The sequence below is a fragment of the Chiroxiphia lanceolata genome, chromosome 15, assembly GCF_009829145.1.
Source record: "Chiroxiphia lanceolata isolate bChiLan1 chromosome 15, bChiLan1.pri, whole genome shotgun sequence".
Taxonomy (NCBI): domain Eukaryota; kingdom Metazoa; phylum Chordata; class Aves; order Passeriformes; family Pipridae; genus Chiroxiphia; species Chiroxiphia lanceolata.
Genome location: NC_045651.1, coordinates 17,604,780 through 17,621,313, shown reverse-complemented (window position 1 = coordinate 17,621,313; position 16,534 = coordinate 17,604,780). Strand labels below are relative to the sequence as shown.

The 16,534-nt window shown below is 43.6% G+C and overlaps 1 protein-coding gene across 5 annotated transcripts in view; it reads right to left on the bottom strand.

The window, feature by feature from the left end:
- FSTL4 (follistatin like 4) overlaps positions 1-16,534 on the bottom strand; it is a 196,333-nt gene that overhangs the window by 36,268 nt on the left and 143,531 nt on the right. For all 5 annotated transcript variants that reach the window (XM_032703171.1, XM_032703170.1, XM_032703172.1 and 2 more), the window contains one exon: positions 2,925-3,091. In XM_032703171.1, coding sequence (XP_032559062.1) covers positions 2,925-3,091 — 167 coding nt within the window. The remainder of the gene's footprint in view (positions 1-2,924; positions 3,092-16,534) is intronic.

Sequence of the window (16,534 nt, the reverse complement as noted above, 5' to 3'; positions counted from 1 at the left end):
GGCAAATGAATTTTTTTCCCTTGCAAACAAGAAAGAATCAGTTAAAAAAGCTGCAGTTCAGTTTGTGGACAAATCTTGGGGGCAAGAAAAAAAGGAAAAAGCAGCAAGGTTTAAGAAATGTTGGATCACAACACAGACTAAAAATTGAGTCTGAAGACAGCTTTTTCAGAAGATGATGTTACAGACTTTTACTGAAAAAAACCTACAGCTGTGTAGTTTCCTGATTTGTGGATCACAAGGCAGCAAAGTGCACTTGCAGCCCAGAAAGCCAAGTGTCCCCTGGGCTGCATCACCAGAAACATGGGCAGCAGGGCAGGGGGGATTCTGCCCCTCTGGACCACTCTGGTGAGACCCCCCCTGCAGACCTGCTCCAGCCCTGGGAACAGCACAGGGAGGACATGGAGCTGCTGGAGAGAGTCCAGAGGAGGCACCAAGATGAGCAGAGGGATGGAGCAGCTCTGCTGAGAGGAAAGGCTGGGAGAGTTGGGACTGTTCAGCCTGGAGAAGAGAAAGCTTTGGGGTGACCTCATTGTGGCCTTGCAGGTCCTGAAGGGAGCCCATAAGAAAGATGGAGAGACTATTTACAAGTGCCAGGACAAGGGGGGACGACTTCAAACTGGAAGAGAGGAGGTTTAGATGGGATATTAGGATGAAGTTCTTCCCTGGGAGGGTGGGGAGGCCCTGGCACAGGTTGCCCAGAGAAGCTGTGGCTGCTCCATCCTTGGAAGTGTCTAAGGCCAGGTTGCACAGGGCTTGGAGCAACCTGGGCTAGTGGGAGGTGTCCCTGCCCATGGCAGGGGGTGGGACTGGATGATCCTTAAGGTCCCTTCCATCCCAAACCATTGTGTGATTCTATGATAAACAAAAAGACTGGATTTACCAGCTGAAGGACCCTCCCTTCAGCCCTGCTACCAACCAGTGCTTCAGACCTGCAGGTGCCCATCCTTGGCAGCCAGAGAGGGGACACGTCTCAGCTCGAGCATCCCACAGAATGCCCATGATGGCAGAGGGAAAAGGAAAAATGGCAATCCCCAAATTGTGCCACCTCAAGCAACAGACCAGAATACAGATGGTAGTGAGAGATACAGAACATAAAAAATTTTATACAGCTTAATTAAAGATGAAAAAAGGTGTGGAGGTGTTCATTAGACTAAAAAATGTTGATGTGCAGTGGTAGCAGGTGTTATATGACAAGGTGATAGAGGTCATAAACTGACATGTGAAACATTAAAATTGAAGCATAAATCCTGTTTTTTCTCCCTGTGAGAATCTCAGTGCTCTTTTGATAGAGTTTCTCAGTGATATACTAGTTCAAACAGATCAAAAAGGGATTTTTTTTTTTTGCTGTATTACACTCCATGGCGGTGTTGAATCATTCAGGAACCAGTGAGCTTATGTGCAAAGACATAACTCTGCCTCTTAACATAGAATAATCAATGGGAAAGAGAATTAGTTATAAGCAACCCAGAAATCCACTTGGGCTGACACTAAATGATGGGAGGAACTGGCATTTCAGTCTGAAAATGTACTCAGCATTCTGTTTAAAATAGTAGGGGTTGCAAATGAACCCTCACAGCCAAGTGCTATCTGTCCTTCAAGGATGTGCTTCTACTCCAATTCTTGGACTGTCATTTCATGTCCAGTTCACATATGAATTTTAATCCTTTAAGATTAATCTTACCATAACCAAAATTTCATAAATGTGAGATAAGTACCGAGAATTTTCATTATTTTTGGCCAATAAATCCTAAGACCACTCTTAAGCCTCCATTGCATTTCAATGTCCTGCTCAAATCAGTTACAAGAAATACACTTTAAAGGATAATACTTGCTTTGATGAAAAGAAAAAGATGTTTTGATGGTTTTAATTACTGAGTTTGTGTACACAGTAATCACCTATACATGGTGCACATGATTCTCCTGCTAAGGTAGAGCCAACAAATAAAGTACTGAGATGCTGTGTGCATTTCTGTCCCATGTGCTGTAATTTTCCTGTTTTAATGCAGAATAATAAACCAAAGATTTTTCCCATTTCAGCAATCCTGGATACACAACAATTTAGGGAGCTACAGTATTGACTGTAACAGCTCTGAACTGAGTGGTTATCAAATTAACAAGAGCTGAACAAAAATATAAATCAACTCTTGCTGTAGTGTAATTAAAATAAAACCTGATTTACCATGTACTTCAGTGCAAAGAGAAATGAAATACAGACCATATTTTCTGTACACTACTTTCCACTCTCTCCATAATTAAATGTTATTAAATAAATGACTAAGTTTATGCCATCATTCAGGTATTGTCTTTACTATCAACTATGACTCACAGATCAGACCAGCATCGCGAATTAAAAGAGATTCATCTTCCTTCCTGTGAGGGCATTGCCACACCCTGCTGAATAATCCCATTTTTAAACTGCTCCTCAGAAACAGCAGCCAAGGAATGAGAGAGGAGTATTGGCTGAAAGGCAAGTGAAACAGGAGGGAGAGAGATAGAAAAGTATTATCTGATTCAGAGAGAGGAGAGATTCATTGCCAACCCCAAATGTATTGTTCCACGCTCTCGATGAACCTGTTTCTTTGTACTGGGAAAGACACCCCTGAGGATCTAATGGTCTGTAGAGCTGCTTCCCCCTGACTCTCCAGGTGTGTGGACCACAGGCTGCACCAATGGAATGAGCAACCAGGGATGAAGTCCCCGTGCTGGGTTCCTGCAGCACCGAGCTTTAATTTCACGTAACATGTTCCAAGTCCTCCTGCCCTCCACCGCTTTGCTTTTACCCCTCGGACATACTCACATACACTAAACAGCTCCCAGTTTTCCACAACAACAAGATAAAACTCGTGCCCTTTTAACTATCACCTGCTGAGTGAATGAGGTCACATTGGAGGCCCTGCCCAGACAATGGCCGCGGGAACACGTACGTTGATGTCCTCCAGGTCGAGGAAGTTGAGGACGACGCCGTTGCGCTTCCAGACGATGGGCGGCCGCAGGGCCCCGCGGATGCCGCAGGTCAGGACGGTGCTGAGGCCCACGGTGATGGTGGTGACAGTGACCCTCTGCTCCTCTGGCAGGCTCAGCCGAACCACCTCTGTGAAAGGCACAGCGACAGGAACAACATCAAACACCGCACAGGGAATCTGTACCTCTCCTCCCCTGAGGCTGTTTGGAGTTGGCTTCCCGCCAAGTCCCCCAGACCACAGCGAAAACCTCCCCCTCCTCTCTGGGTAAAGGAAAAAAAACAACCAGAGAAACTGAAAGACCTGAAACCAACAGAGCTATAGCAAAATATATATATTACATACATCACAGTTATATATGGTCAAGGATGAAGGACCACTGCCTCCCTAAGATCGTGCTCTTATGGTGAACTTGCCACCGGTTGCTGTAAGAGAGGAGCCCCGAAGAGGAGATACAAGGACTCCCTGAAACAACATCTCAGCCTTGGCCATATTGATCAATATAACTGGTCTACTCTGGCCTCCAATCGGGAGGTCTGGAGACACACTGTCTTTAACGCTGCTGATGCCTTTGAGAATGCGTGCAGTGTCACTCTTGAGAAAAGACAATGCAGAAAGAATCGTGTCTTGCAGAATATACCATCTAAGGAGTCTTTCTGCTGTGCCTTTTGCAACCAGACTTGTCTATCTCGTATTGGCCTTTTTAGTCACCAGCATGTTTGTAACAATGTGTGTAGAGCCCTTCCCAAATCTTCATTTGCGAAGCCTAGCCATGACTATGTACATATAAAAAGAGAACCCCAAACAACCCCCCCAAAGGGGAAGGGAAAGGGAAAAGGGACAAAACCACAAAAGAAACCCGAAGCAGGTGTGCACAATCAATACAGAACTAGCAAAAGAAAATCTTACTACCCTCCTTGAGGTAGCAGAATTGGGCCAAGCACGGCTGGCACCCTCCGCCTCCCGCGATCGGCAGAAACAACAGGCCCTGAAGGCCTCGACTCCCAGATAAGTGAGACCAATCACAAGGACCTGCAGCTCTTGAGTCCCCCAGAAGAGAAGAGAGGAAGAGGTTTCTCTCTCCTTCTTATTTATACCCTGGCTTACATAAAAATCGTATGCAATACTGGGAACGTGGCCACTTCCTTGGTTACAAACTGGTCACCAAGAAAGGCCCAGACTAAAACTATCACATCCCTCCCTCTGCCTTCTTTCTTTCTCATTCCGGGAATAACTCTGAAGGATTTTGGCAAGCAGGTGGAATATCTATGCTATAAAAAACCCAAAACCATAAACAATAAAGCCAAGCAAGAGACAAATTGAAGCTGCCACAATCAAAGTCGCTGTGTCCCTTTGCTGAGGCATCTCAGTGGCAGCTGTGGCACGAGGGCACTGAGGTGGCCCACGGGCCAGCCTGGCTGACACAGAGCAGTATCAGGAGGACAGGGAGGACAAGCTCTCTGGCTTGAGATCATCTGGCTTTGTTTCTCTACAGCCCTCCTGCCAAGGTCCTTTGAAAAAGCACAAAACCAAGTCATGTTCATTCCTTGAAAAAGAATTAAGGTCAGACTGTTGCCACTGAAACACAGATAAACCCAGTTTTACACTGTCCAAATACTGGAAGCCACCAAACAGGAAATCTTCCTTACCAAAGACAGCCATATATGGCATCTGAGATACAGATGTCCTAAAAACCAAAGTTTTCTTGTATTTTATTTAAATTAAAAAAAAACAAAACAGTTATTTTGACTTATATGTGCCACACAAAAGAACCTCCTGAGGCAGACCTTACTGAAATCCTCATCACCACCTCTTTGAAACCACATCTCCATCATTACACCCAAGACAAGATCTTCATGTCACTTCCTGGGAAGATCTCAATGCCATGTGCACTTTCCTCCAGCCCTCTGAAGAAGTGCTGACTTTCGGTGAATCTGAACACCCATTTTATCATGTCAGTTCACAGATTAAGATGTGATTTTGCCTTAAGCTTTAACGGCTTTGGTGGGAAAATCTTGCATTCATTGATGGAGCTTGTACGATGGAAATGCATGGAATAAAAATGAAAAAAAAAGAGGTATCTACATTGGCAAGCACCACTTTCCACCTCTTCACGTGTCGTTGAGTTGAAAAATTGCTTTAACATCTCTTGAGTAGTAAATCTCTTAAATCTGTTCACTAAAATCCTCAGGCTATGTCAGCAGCCTTGGGTAGCCTGGACAGCCTCAGTGCTCTGCTCTAGCAACTGATAGTGAAGAATTAGTGCCAAACCTGCTTGTGCAGACGTGCTCCAACAGCTCTGCACTCCTCCTCTCCTGCCTCTTCCACCTAAGTGAGAAGTTAATGTGTGCCACAAAATGTATTCACCACTGTGGATCTGAGGCTGACTTTGGGCTGCAGGGATCCATAGAGATACATCCCATATCTGCCAGCAGCGAGCACTTCTCCTCCTTAGAATTCCCAGTACTGTTTTAGGAAGAGTACAAGCTGTTTTAAATAACAGGTAGCTATAGTTATGATAGATGGGTGGTCAAAAATAGGAATTTTTGACCAACTTGGTGCTAGTATTTGTTGGCTTCCAGAGGCACTACATGAGAAGAGAGACTAACAGAATCCAACCATCAAGTTTCTGTGCTTCACACCTTAAAAATCAGAAGGGGAGATGAATTAAGATTGGGAAGGAGAACATTACCCACACAAGGTCACTGAGCTGGTTGGCAGCTGAGCCAGGAAGAGAGAAAATCCCATTAAATCACACTGCCCTCAGATACCTGCTGGAAGAGATCAGGGATGTGGCAACTCAGGGGCACAGGCATAGGAGTGGAGATGCCCCACAGAACCACTGAATGGTTTGGGTTGGAAGGGACCTTAGAGTCCATCTCATTCCAACCCCCCTGCCATGGGCAGGGACACCTTCCATTAGACCAGGCTGCTCCAAGCCCAGCCTAACCTGGCCTTGGACATTTCCAGGGATGGTATGTCCATCCCACCACCCCCATCCAGCTTCCTGAAGCATGTAAACAGCACACAGGGGCTAAAAATGTAGATATTTTCTGCATAATAAAGAACTCCTTTTAATGAATAAAATATTTGGAGCGCACTTGACAGGATAAAGAACTGATAATTACAATAATTTGTAGCGTGGAGTAGGGCTAATGAGGACATCTTTTCTTGAGGAGAAATGAAATAGAGGGCCATTCATTTACAAGAGAATTGTTTTTTCATCTTACTGCTGTTTTCCTTAATTCCCTGTGCTGTTTTTCATCCTGCCCTGAGCTCCCTGGCTCATGCTGGGCTCCCATAAGCTCCCTCTTCAGCAACGTTTTTTGAGTGCTTTGTTGCAGCAGAATTTAAGGCTCCCTGCCCATCTTCCAAATGACTGCTAAAAAGGCTTTGGCTTTTCCTTTTTAGAAGCACAGTAATGAAAAATACATTAACTTTTAATTAAGAAGACACCTTGCACAGCTGCCATTCCTGGATGAACCATATGAGGCCAGGAGATGACTTTTTTATGTTAAAGCATGTAATTAGCACAGACCACTTTAACAACACAAACACACTCCTTTTTAGAGTGTTTCTATGGAGCATATTTGAGAGCATCTTATTACCAATACATTTGAGGGACTCTTATTAACATCTAAAAGCCTTTCTACTACTACAGAATTATTTTGTGTGGTTTCAGTTATTGCTTTGTTGTTATCCATAGAAAAGATTTCCTTATGCAATCAGGTGTATTGGGGAGGAAACAGGATTCCCTAAGAAGATGGGAGGTTGAGCTTTTTAAAAATCTCTTGAAAAACTCAAGAGTCTCGTACCTAATTTATAGAGCTTAGACACACTGATGTTATTTGATTTACGTGTACAAATTATTCAAGTCACCATAATGATTTTGTGTAGGCTTCTAGATTAAGTATTGAGCACTTTTCATTTTATTTTTAAAAACCTTTAGGAGATAAAAGGATTTTTACCATGTGTGTAAAACTGAACATAACAAATGGTGCTCACTTGCAGAACACAAGCTGGCACGGAATTTGGTCCTATAATCAAGCAGTTTTATGTTCATTTGGAAATTCTGCAGGATGATGCATAGAAACCAGCTTTCTACATTCCATAGGTCCAACGAGTATCAGTCCTCGCTGACCACAGTCATCAAGTCATGTCAAACCTGGTACTCCTCTCTGGGATTTCAGCTGAAGTAACTCTTCAGCTTATTCCAGCTGGAAATAAAAAAAAGTTCTTGCCTCCTGTTATCAGAGAGAGATGCCACCAGCAGAGAATGGGATGCTGTCATTTTTCACTCAACTTCTACTGGTTCCAGACAGGGCTTTGTAATGATCACCTTTAAGAAAGAACTGAATTAAGCCTGACTCTGTATCAGAGGACCTGAAGTAACCTTCAATCAGGCAGATGAAAGACACTAAATGTGGTACAAAATCAAGGTCAGTGAAAGGTGGCCAGGCCACCACAACCTGTCCTTTGGTGATTGCAGAGCTCAGTGTCTGAGCACCGTGTGGCTCAGGAACCAGGGCAGTGCCATCTCCAAACCCCTCTGCCCCGTTCTGGGGGGTGAGGGATCCATCCCTCCCTGTGTGCCAGGGCTTCTCCCACCTTTCCTGCCTGGCCTGACACTGAGCCCGAAGCACTGAGCACCCCTGGTGACCCAGCAGTCGCCATCCTGATGTTCTCACATTACATTACATTAAACTCCTTGCAGTGCCAGTCCCACAGTGAGAACATGAAGCCTTACTAATTCCTCTTCTTGTAAGAAAAATGTCAAGATCCTGTTGAACATTTTCCTCCTCCTCTCCAGTGTTACCTAAGGTGCTAAGCTGGAGTTACACTGCACCCTCACCAGCTCTGCATACTAATGCAGCAGGTATTGCTTGTTGTGCTGGTTTATCATGGAAATCTTTCTCTCTGCTGTCATTTGCAGCCTGCCAAAGGCAATCATAATTTCCCCATGAAGACATGTATAACTGAGGTCATTACAGGGAGCAACCTGGAACGAACATCTATGGAGAAAACCTCCTTGATGTAGTGCCTCGTGGAGATAATCTACACAGTGATGCCTGCCTTTGCTCATGCTGCACTACCTACAGACACAGATCTCACACTAAAAAGGGCTTAATACCATTAATTAGATCTCTTCCCTTAAATCTAAAGAAAATATCCTTTTTAATGCATTGTTGCCACCTTTAATCATTGTTATAGTTGTTCATGGATACCTTGCCTTGCTAAAACAGAATATCATAGAACCATAGAATAGTTTGGGTTGGAAGGGAACTTTAAGATCATCTCATTCCAATTCCCTGTCATGGGCAGGGACACTTTCCACTCACCCAGGTTGCTCCAAGCCCTGTCCAACCTGGCCTTGGACACTTGCAGGGATGGGGCAGCCACAGCTTCTCTGGGCAACCTGTGCCAGGGCCTCCCCACCCTCCCAGGGAGGAATTCCTTCCTAATATCTAATCTACTCTGGTTCTGTTGCTGAGATCGTGCCTATGAGATGAGGCAATACCTTTTTAATCCTGTAACTCGTTCTCAGAGGGGAGAGAATGAACCAAAACATCCCTTGTTTGATGTAATGGGAGAATGACTTTCAAAGAAAGTCTCCAACACTGACTCTTGCCCCCAAATTAATGCTCCTGAGCAGAGAGACCTGCTGTTTGTGAACTGAAGCATGGGTAACACAGCCCTAAATACATCGTGTTTCTCCAGCAATGGTTCAAGTCAGGGTTGATTTAATGGGATGGAAACTTTAGTGTCTACTTAATTCCCCAAGTCCTGCAGCTGTGTTTATGTACTGCATTGCATTAGTAAAATCTGTTTATTGCCTCAGGGCCATGAAGGTCAGTGGTGACTTTGGCATTTGTTTCAACAGATAAAAGAGTTCTCTAGCTGAACACACTCCAAGGTGAGGAGCTCACTGAATCAAGAAAGTAAAAACAATTAATGGATCATAGTTAAAAAACAGGATATACCCTTTTTCATTTTTTTCCCCCCCAATAAATTTGATGAGATGTATTTGGCTTTGCATAGAGTTTGGAGAAATTTTAGTCCCTCTTAAAGCTGAGCCAACTGCAGCTAATTGATTTTAAAATGCCCATGTTATACGTGAGGTGTGTGCCTAAACATGCAACCAAAGATGAAGTTTGGCCAGACAAAGAGGGACTCTGGTGCTACTGCTGGGGAGACATTGGGATGAGATGTCATCTGGACAGTCACAGCTGGGAGAGGTTAAAAGCAATGAAAAGCAGTTCACAGGGGGTCAGAATCTGTAAAGCACTGTATAATATGCTTATAAATTACTGATATTAGCATTTGATTTAGTTTCTATCCTACTCTATAGGCCAAATTAATGAATTAGTAACAACCTCAGTACACAAATCACCCTAGTTTGCCTTTGCAAACCTGTCCCACTGGCTGTTTTTAGGACTATCTCCACTGGCATGCCATCAAGTTTTGCTGATTATTAAGGTTCAACAGGCTGCTCTCACCCAAACACATCTGCTGTCCTCTCACCTGCCCTGAGACAGGGGAAAGGACCATCCAGCACTCAGCCACAAAAGCAAACTCCATTTTCTGAATGCCAGCTTGGAATGACAGCAAAGCCAGTCATGCTACTAAAATTGTTTATGTTATTAATTAACAACATTAGAGCTGTTAATGAACATGATTAAAGTTGTTCACAATTAATGAACCCAGAGAATTCCTACAGCTCCCACATCAGTTCAGAGCAGGTGACTGGGATGAGGTTTCTGGCTTTATAACCTGTGAAAAGCACCACCAAGAGCTGGCTCTGCCTCTGGCCACCCTTGGTGTGACATCTCAGGAGCCTGGTGCCCCTCAAAAAGAGGCAGCTCTAAGGATTGTAAGTTTAATTAATGTGAACAACAAAGTGATTTCTAAAGCTAAGTAGAAATGTTCATACCTCAGCTTTATTTTGTAACTGCAATAATTCAGGTTCTTAATGTAATTTATAAATCCTCAGGACCTCGTGTGTGCTACTTCAGAAAGCATTTTATTGTAAATTCTCTACTAAATTAGCAATGCTGTTTTCTAAGTCATAAAAAGGCATAATTATATTTCTAGCAGAATTTAGTACCTGAGGCCCTATTCTGTCATTACTCTTGATGGCCACAGGTTGTCACTCCCAGAGGTAGGTCCCAACCTTCACTTGAAGCTAAAACCTGTGTTGTTGTGGAATTCAAAATAAATGTGTGCAAGTCACCCATGAGACTCAGCTCTGGTGTAGGGCTGTAAGACAAGACCCTGTCTCTCATCCCTGTCAAGCTGAACAACTCTTTTAGTCCATGTGACCATGACTTAAGGTAAGAGAAAAGCAGATACTGAAATAATGAAATCTTATGACACCTTTCACTTTTCTTCAGCAACTCTGTCCATAAAATGCTATCAGTGACACACCATAGAATGGTTTGGGTTGGAATAGACATTCCAAGATCATCTTGTCCAACCCCCTGCCAGGGGCAGGGACACCTTTCACTAGCCTAGGCTGATATTTAGATAATGAGAATGTGCAGAACAAAACAAAGCACAACCTGAAGGGGGTGGAATCTCACATCAGACTTTGGTCCAGCTTTTCATTAAGAGGGATTAGGACTTCACATGCAGACCACACTGTCCTTGGTCCTATGAAATACCTGCATGTTCCCCTCTGGAAGAGTGAAGAAGTTCCCCAGGGGAGGAGGAGCAGCATTTCCAGCAGCTGGATTTGAGAGCAGCCAAGGATTTCTTCAGATCTCCTGGACTTCAGAGATCTGGAGGCTGGTACCACCTTGGGACAGTGTCTCCATCCTCTCCTGGGCCTTCCTGGGCCCTGGGTCACTGTGCCTGCCTTGGGGATCTGCTCCCACACTGACCACAGAGGAACTTCAGGTGAGTAATTCCAACAGAGCCACCTGCACTGGAAATGTCACATCTGGAGAGGCAAACTGTTCAAACAGCTGCTTAGTTATCTAAATTATACACAAAGTCCTTCCAACAATCATACACATTTAAGTCCAGCTCTCCCACATGAATTTCTATCAAGCACGTTCACGTAGTTAATAAATTTGCTAAAAATCGTTTCTATTGACTTTTAACCAAACACAGCTTCTTTAAGTACTTTATCCTAAAGATCAATTTGTTTCCCTCTTTTTTTTCTAAAGAAAACAAGCAACACACTTTCCATCAAGAAATCCCATCACTGTCCTCCTGTTACTAATCAGAGGGAGAACATCGAGTTTGTGCAGGAAGGGATAATTCATTCATTCTTGAAAGTACATGAATAAATATAAGTTGTTCAGTGCTTAATTATCTAATCTCCTGAGGGTGGTGATGGATTCATTATGTAAATAGGCATAAGTAGTCTATTTTAGAGAATAGTTTACATAAATGCATTTGTTTTTATTTTAAATTCCTATTTCCCACAGATTGAGAGCAACGTTGATACAATTAATTCCTGATAAAATATTCCCATGTTGTACCAACAGTGTCCTGCCGAGATTGGAACAGCCACACATTTCCCCAGCCAATTTATTAACTTCAGAAGTAAAATTGATAATGGTCTAACAGGCTCTCAGAATTTCTTCTGGGAGTCACAGAATCACAGAATGGTTTGGGTTGGAAGGGACCTTAAAGCTCATCCAGTCCCACCCCCTGCCATGGGCAGGGACACCTTCCACCAGCCCAGGTTGCTCCAAGCCTCGTCCAACCTGGCCTTGGACACTTCCAGGGATGGGGCAGCCACAGCTTCTCTGGGCAACCTGTCCATGCCAGTTTAACATGATACTCAAAAGACTTTTTTTCTTAAGATCCTCTAAAGTCTCTTTTCCTTAAGAACGTCAAAATCACACTGTAGGTCCTCCTCTGCCTCTCTCCAAATAACTGTGGGAGAGCAGTTTTTCACTGACCACACTGAAAAATGAAGAACATTATAGGGTTTTGAGGACAGATGTGAGGTATTGCAGATGCTCTCTGAGTTTCACACTCTCTGTCCTACTGGAATTGTAAGACACAATTGCATCAGTTGTTTCACTGCCACAAAGGTTGTCCCTTCTATAAGGTTTATTTCAGCATTTGTAGCAGTTAAAAAGTTTTTCCCAGTCTAGAAATTCCTTAGCTTTGAGACTGAGAACACTTGGCATGGGCAGTGTTCTTCCAAATCAACAAGACTTTTAACAACAGCTACTATCTATATTTAAACTAAGGTATTTCAGAGTTTTAGAACCAAAAAGCATATGAAACCACTAAACTTATTTTTGTAACTTTTCTCAGTTCCAACAGCTGAACTGATTTATACCTGATTTAAGACAGAAGAAGATAGCTTCTGCTGGAGGATGTGGCAAGCCAAGTTTCTCCCTGGAGTGAATTTTTATGGATGCTCTATAAACCTCTAGGGTTTATCATGGAAATACTGTCAGAACATTAAGTTCAGCATGACCTATGGGAACCACTAAAATGTGGACATAAATTACTTCAAAAATAGAGACAAGTCAGGCCATGGGATATTTGGGGTTCAAGAAGCATTCACATATAGTTTGAAACCCCCAAGTCATCAAAAATGGCTGCACTGAACTTTCACTCTGTCCATTTTCCTGAGTTCCTGGCCAGCACCATCAGGGAATGGGATACACTGAAAAACAGATGAACCAGGAAACAAGGAGCCTAGAAAAAAAACACCCCCGTGTTCCTCTCAACCTCAATTAAGGGTCTGTAAAAAAGCATTTATAGGTGTATGTATTTCTTTCATTTACTGTGCTCATAAACAACCAAATCAATGAGAGCACACCTCTGGAGCTGTAAATAAGCATTAGTGATGGTTTTCATGGAGCTTTCATTGCTTTCTATGGATCACTGCAAATTCAGCTGTGGTGACTGGATGGATTTTGCATCTCTCCTGACTGTGGCTACGCTCAGGATGCTTAATAAATACAAGGACTCTGCTTTCCTGTGCTCATGCCACCCCAAGACAGAACCTGAGATACTTCACCTTGGATGGGGCTTGGAGCAACCTGGTGTAGTGGAAGGTGTCCCTGCACATGGAAGGGGGGATCTCTGAGGTCCCTTCCAACCCAAACCATTCTGTGACTGATGCATTCCTTCTCAGCCCAAGGTGCTGCCAGTCCTGCCTTGGAAGGCGAGGCTTTGGGCCAGTTTGATGTGAGCTGCAGTGATGTACAGATCTGAGATGGCACGAACTGGTGGGGACCCTGCAAGGTGACAGCAAGGTTGGGCTGCAGCAACATTTCTCCAGATAACATCTTGCATTTTCAAAATACATTAGTTGATAAAAACTCGGGCATCAGCACTCTCACCGTGTCCTTCCCATGTTCAGATCTGCCTCCCTAAAGTTTAGGAGAAAGGAATGTGCAGATGAGCAGCAGCAAGTTGAGAAGAACCAGGTAATTCAACACTATTTCCTTCTGGTGCAGGGAAAGCACAGAGCAAAGAACAGAACCTAAAGAAAATCCCCTGCTATCAACACATGGCTTGTTGTGGGCAGCTTTTGTCCTGGTTAAACCTCTCCCCTGCAGATAAGAGCCTTTAACTGGTTAATTCATCAGTGCTCCAGCACAATGCTGGGCAGGCAGCTGGGATTTTGGAACAAATTAGGAATCAGGAGGGACAACAAAAGGTTTGGAAGGGTCCAGCACTGAAGGGACTAAGTACAGCCACCAAGGTGGCTTTTCCAGGGGAGTTGAAACCTCTGCAGAGAGCTCCAGGGATAGTGTCAAGCCATGGTGATGGCAGAAGAAGCAGATTTAAGTCCTAGCCCAGACAGTGACCCCTGCTCTGCCTCAGTTTCCCCCAGGGGAAGGAATTCCTAGGAATTCTATATTCTGGGAATAACATATTTGAAAAGATTTCTTGGACCTATGGAAATAGGGGTCACATAAATACCCCCAAGCACGTCATGTTGTTGGATTTCTCATTAAAGCCCCTCTGAGGTTCACGGATAAAATCCACATATAAAAATGAAATTTAATTACATAAAAATACTTTGAAGCTGAGATTTGCAGCTTCTGCTGTGAGAAACTTAAATTCCAGCAATACAAGAATGATAAATGCTGCATCCTTGAAAGTAACAGGAAAAACAAATCACCCAGACTATATTAAAAAGCATATTGAAAAGCAAGATATGCTGGCAAAACCCAACGTGGCCAGTTGTACTTTGTGTACAGACTGACAGCAGCATCTCCAAACTTTTACATCTGCAGAGCAAAATGATTTATAGAAGCTGTTCTTTATCATCCAGGCTTATAAGTCTTATGTCACATAAAACCCCCTGGCACCAGAAGAACATTCTGATTGCAGGAGAGAGCAGTGACAGCCTCCATCACCTGGGTCTCACAGCGCCCTTCTAATCCTGCCAGGACTTATTTAGAGAGCGGCCATTCAACAATTTTGTTTTCCTTATCTTATATCCTCAACCTTATTTTCAGCTATTCAAATGCAGTTCTGAAGGCACAAATGATTCATTGCTCCCTGGATTTTTCTGTAACACTCTTCACCATTAAATCCGCTTCGGAAACGCTCGTGAGCACCTTTGACATGTTTGCTTTCACTGAGTTATGTGGCCTCAGAGAGGGATTGTTTCACACAGGGGACTTTTTAGCCCTTCTGCCCCATCTCTGCTCAGCCTGCTCCCAGCTCTGACCTGTCCAAGACCTCCTGCCCCTGCTTTCAGCCACCCCACCCCACTGGCTGTGACTGACAGCCCTCACCAGTCACCCCACGGAGAGCTGGCTCCCGTTTCCCTTCCCTGCAGCCACAGCTCTTCCATCGCCTCTGGATTTGCTACCTTCCCTCTTCACCCTCCCAGGTCCAGCAGAGACTGACAGGACAATGCATGGCCTGGCCCTGTTCCTGCCTCTGCTGCTTCTCCCCAAAGGAATTTCTCTGCCAAAACCTGAGAAGCTTTTCCGAATCTCTGCAATCTGCACCTGAGTTTGCATCTTAAAACTCAGTCCTGCTTGGGCTGCCCCAAACCCCCCAGCCCTCAGCCCACCTCTGCTCTCAGCCTGCTTCAATATGTGTCTCATCATCTCTTCCAACCAACAGTATTTAAAAATCATAGAGCCATAAAAAAACATAGCATTGTTGAGGTTGGAATCACAGAATGGGTTGGATTTGAAGGGAACTTAAAGACCAGCCCATCCCACCCCCTGCCATGGGCAGGGACATCTTCCACTAGCCCAGGTTGCTCCAAGCCCTGTCCAACCTGGCCTTGGACACTTCCAGGGATGGGGCAGCCACAGCCTCTCTCTAATGGGCACATTTCCATCCCGTCTTCCTATAAAAACAGTCTTCTAATTTTTTACTAGTTTTTAATTGTTCCCTTTTTAATTGTCACCAACTATATCTCATTATTTCTTTGTATGTGACATTAAATATGCAACCCACCACCTCCTCCATATAGAGGCAATTACAGACCACAGCACTGAGATTTCTCTTGTACTAACAGAACACAATCTTAGATCTCCCCATTTTGGTGATAGCTCTTAATATTGACTTTTTAGGCTGACTGCAGTAGGTACATGCCTTGTTTACATTTAATGATCACAAATTAAAATCAGCTCAATGAACTGAACACTTGAGGAATGCACAGTGCACTGTATATAATGAATTACTGCTGATTGAGTCTATAACTTAAATAGAAACACAATCTTTGAACATATATTTAATTTACAACAGCCCAGAAACCTAGTGGGCCAAGCAAAAGCTTGTTTAATGCTAAGTTATTCGTCAGCATAGCTGAACACAACAAATAACAATATTCATCACATCGAGAGTCTGGGGACAGTTTCTTTTTAAGATCTTTAGCACAGCACTCATCACAAATATTGTCACCCAGATGTTCTGTTTTTCCAACGAACAACTCTTAATGTGAAGAAAAGCCCAGAAATTCTCTCAGAATCCATGCCCACGTGCACATCACAACCACCACATCACAGAAAGGGTTAAATGGTGCTTCCTCCCTGAATAGGAGCTTTCCTCCAGCCAGACCTTCCTCCACCTCTGGTTTATGCAGAGACACAGAAACAACATCCACAACACATTAATTTACTCACCAAAGGTCAGATACAAATTAGTAAATCATAAAGAGCCACTATCTTGCACAGAACATCAGCACTGATGGCTCAATTGCTTTTGCTAATATCTTCCCTAAATAATACCTTGGTCCTAAGAAACCACTGAAATCAGCATTAAAGTTGATTATTAAATACCTACATTAAAGTGTAGCTATTGCTCATGAGGGGAAAACCCCGAAGTTAAAACTTTCCAAGGCAAAATCTGCAGCCAATACAATTGTTGTAGATGCCAGTATTTATTGCCCATTGTGTAAATCATGGCTTTGCTAATGAAATGATTCCCACAAACGTAATATGACATCCATTCCCTAAGACATAACACACACCTGCAGGGCACGCCGTGAAAAGCCTTCTGCTGTGCTGTAATTGCTGGAGAGCCCTTTGTGGCTCACAGCCCTTCAAAGTAATCTTAAATCCTACATTTTTAATTGGCTCAGCTGTGTTATTAATTATTTGGATAAACAATTAATGGTAATTTAT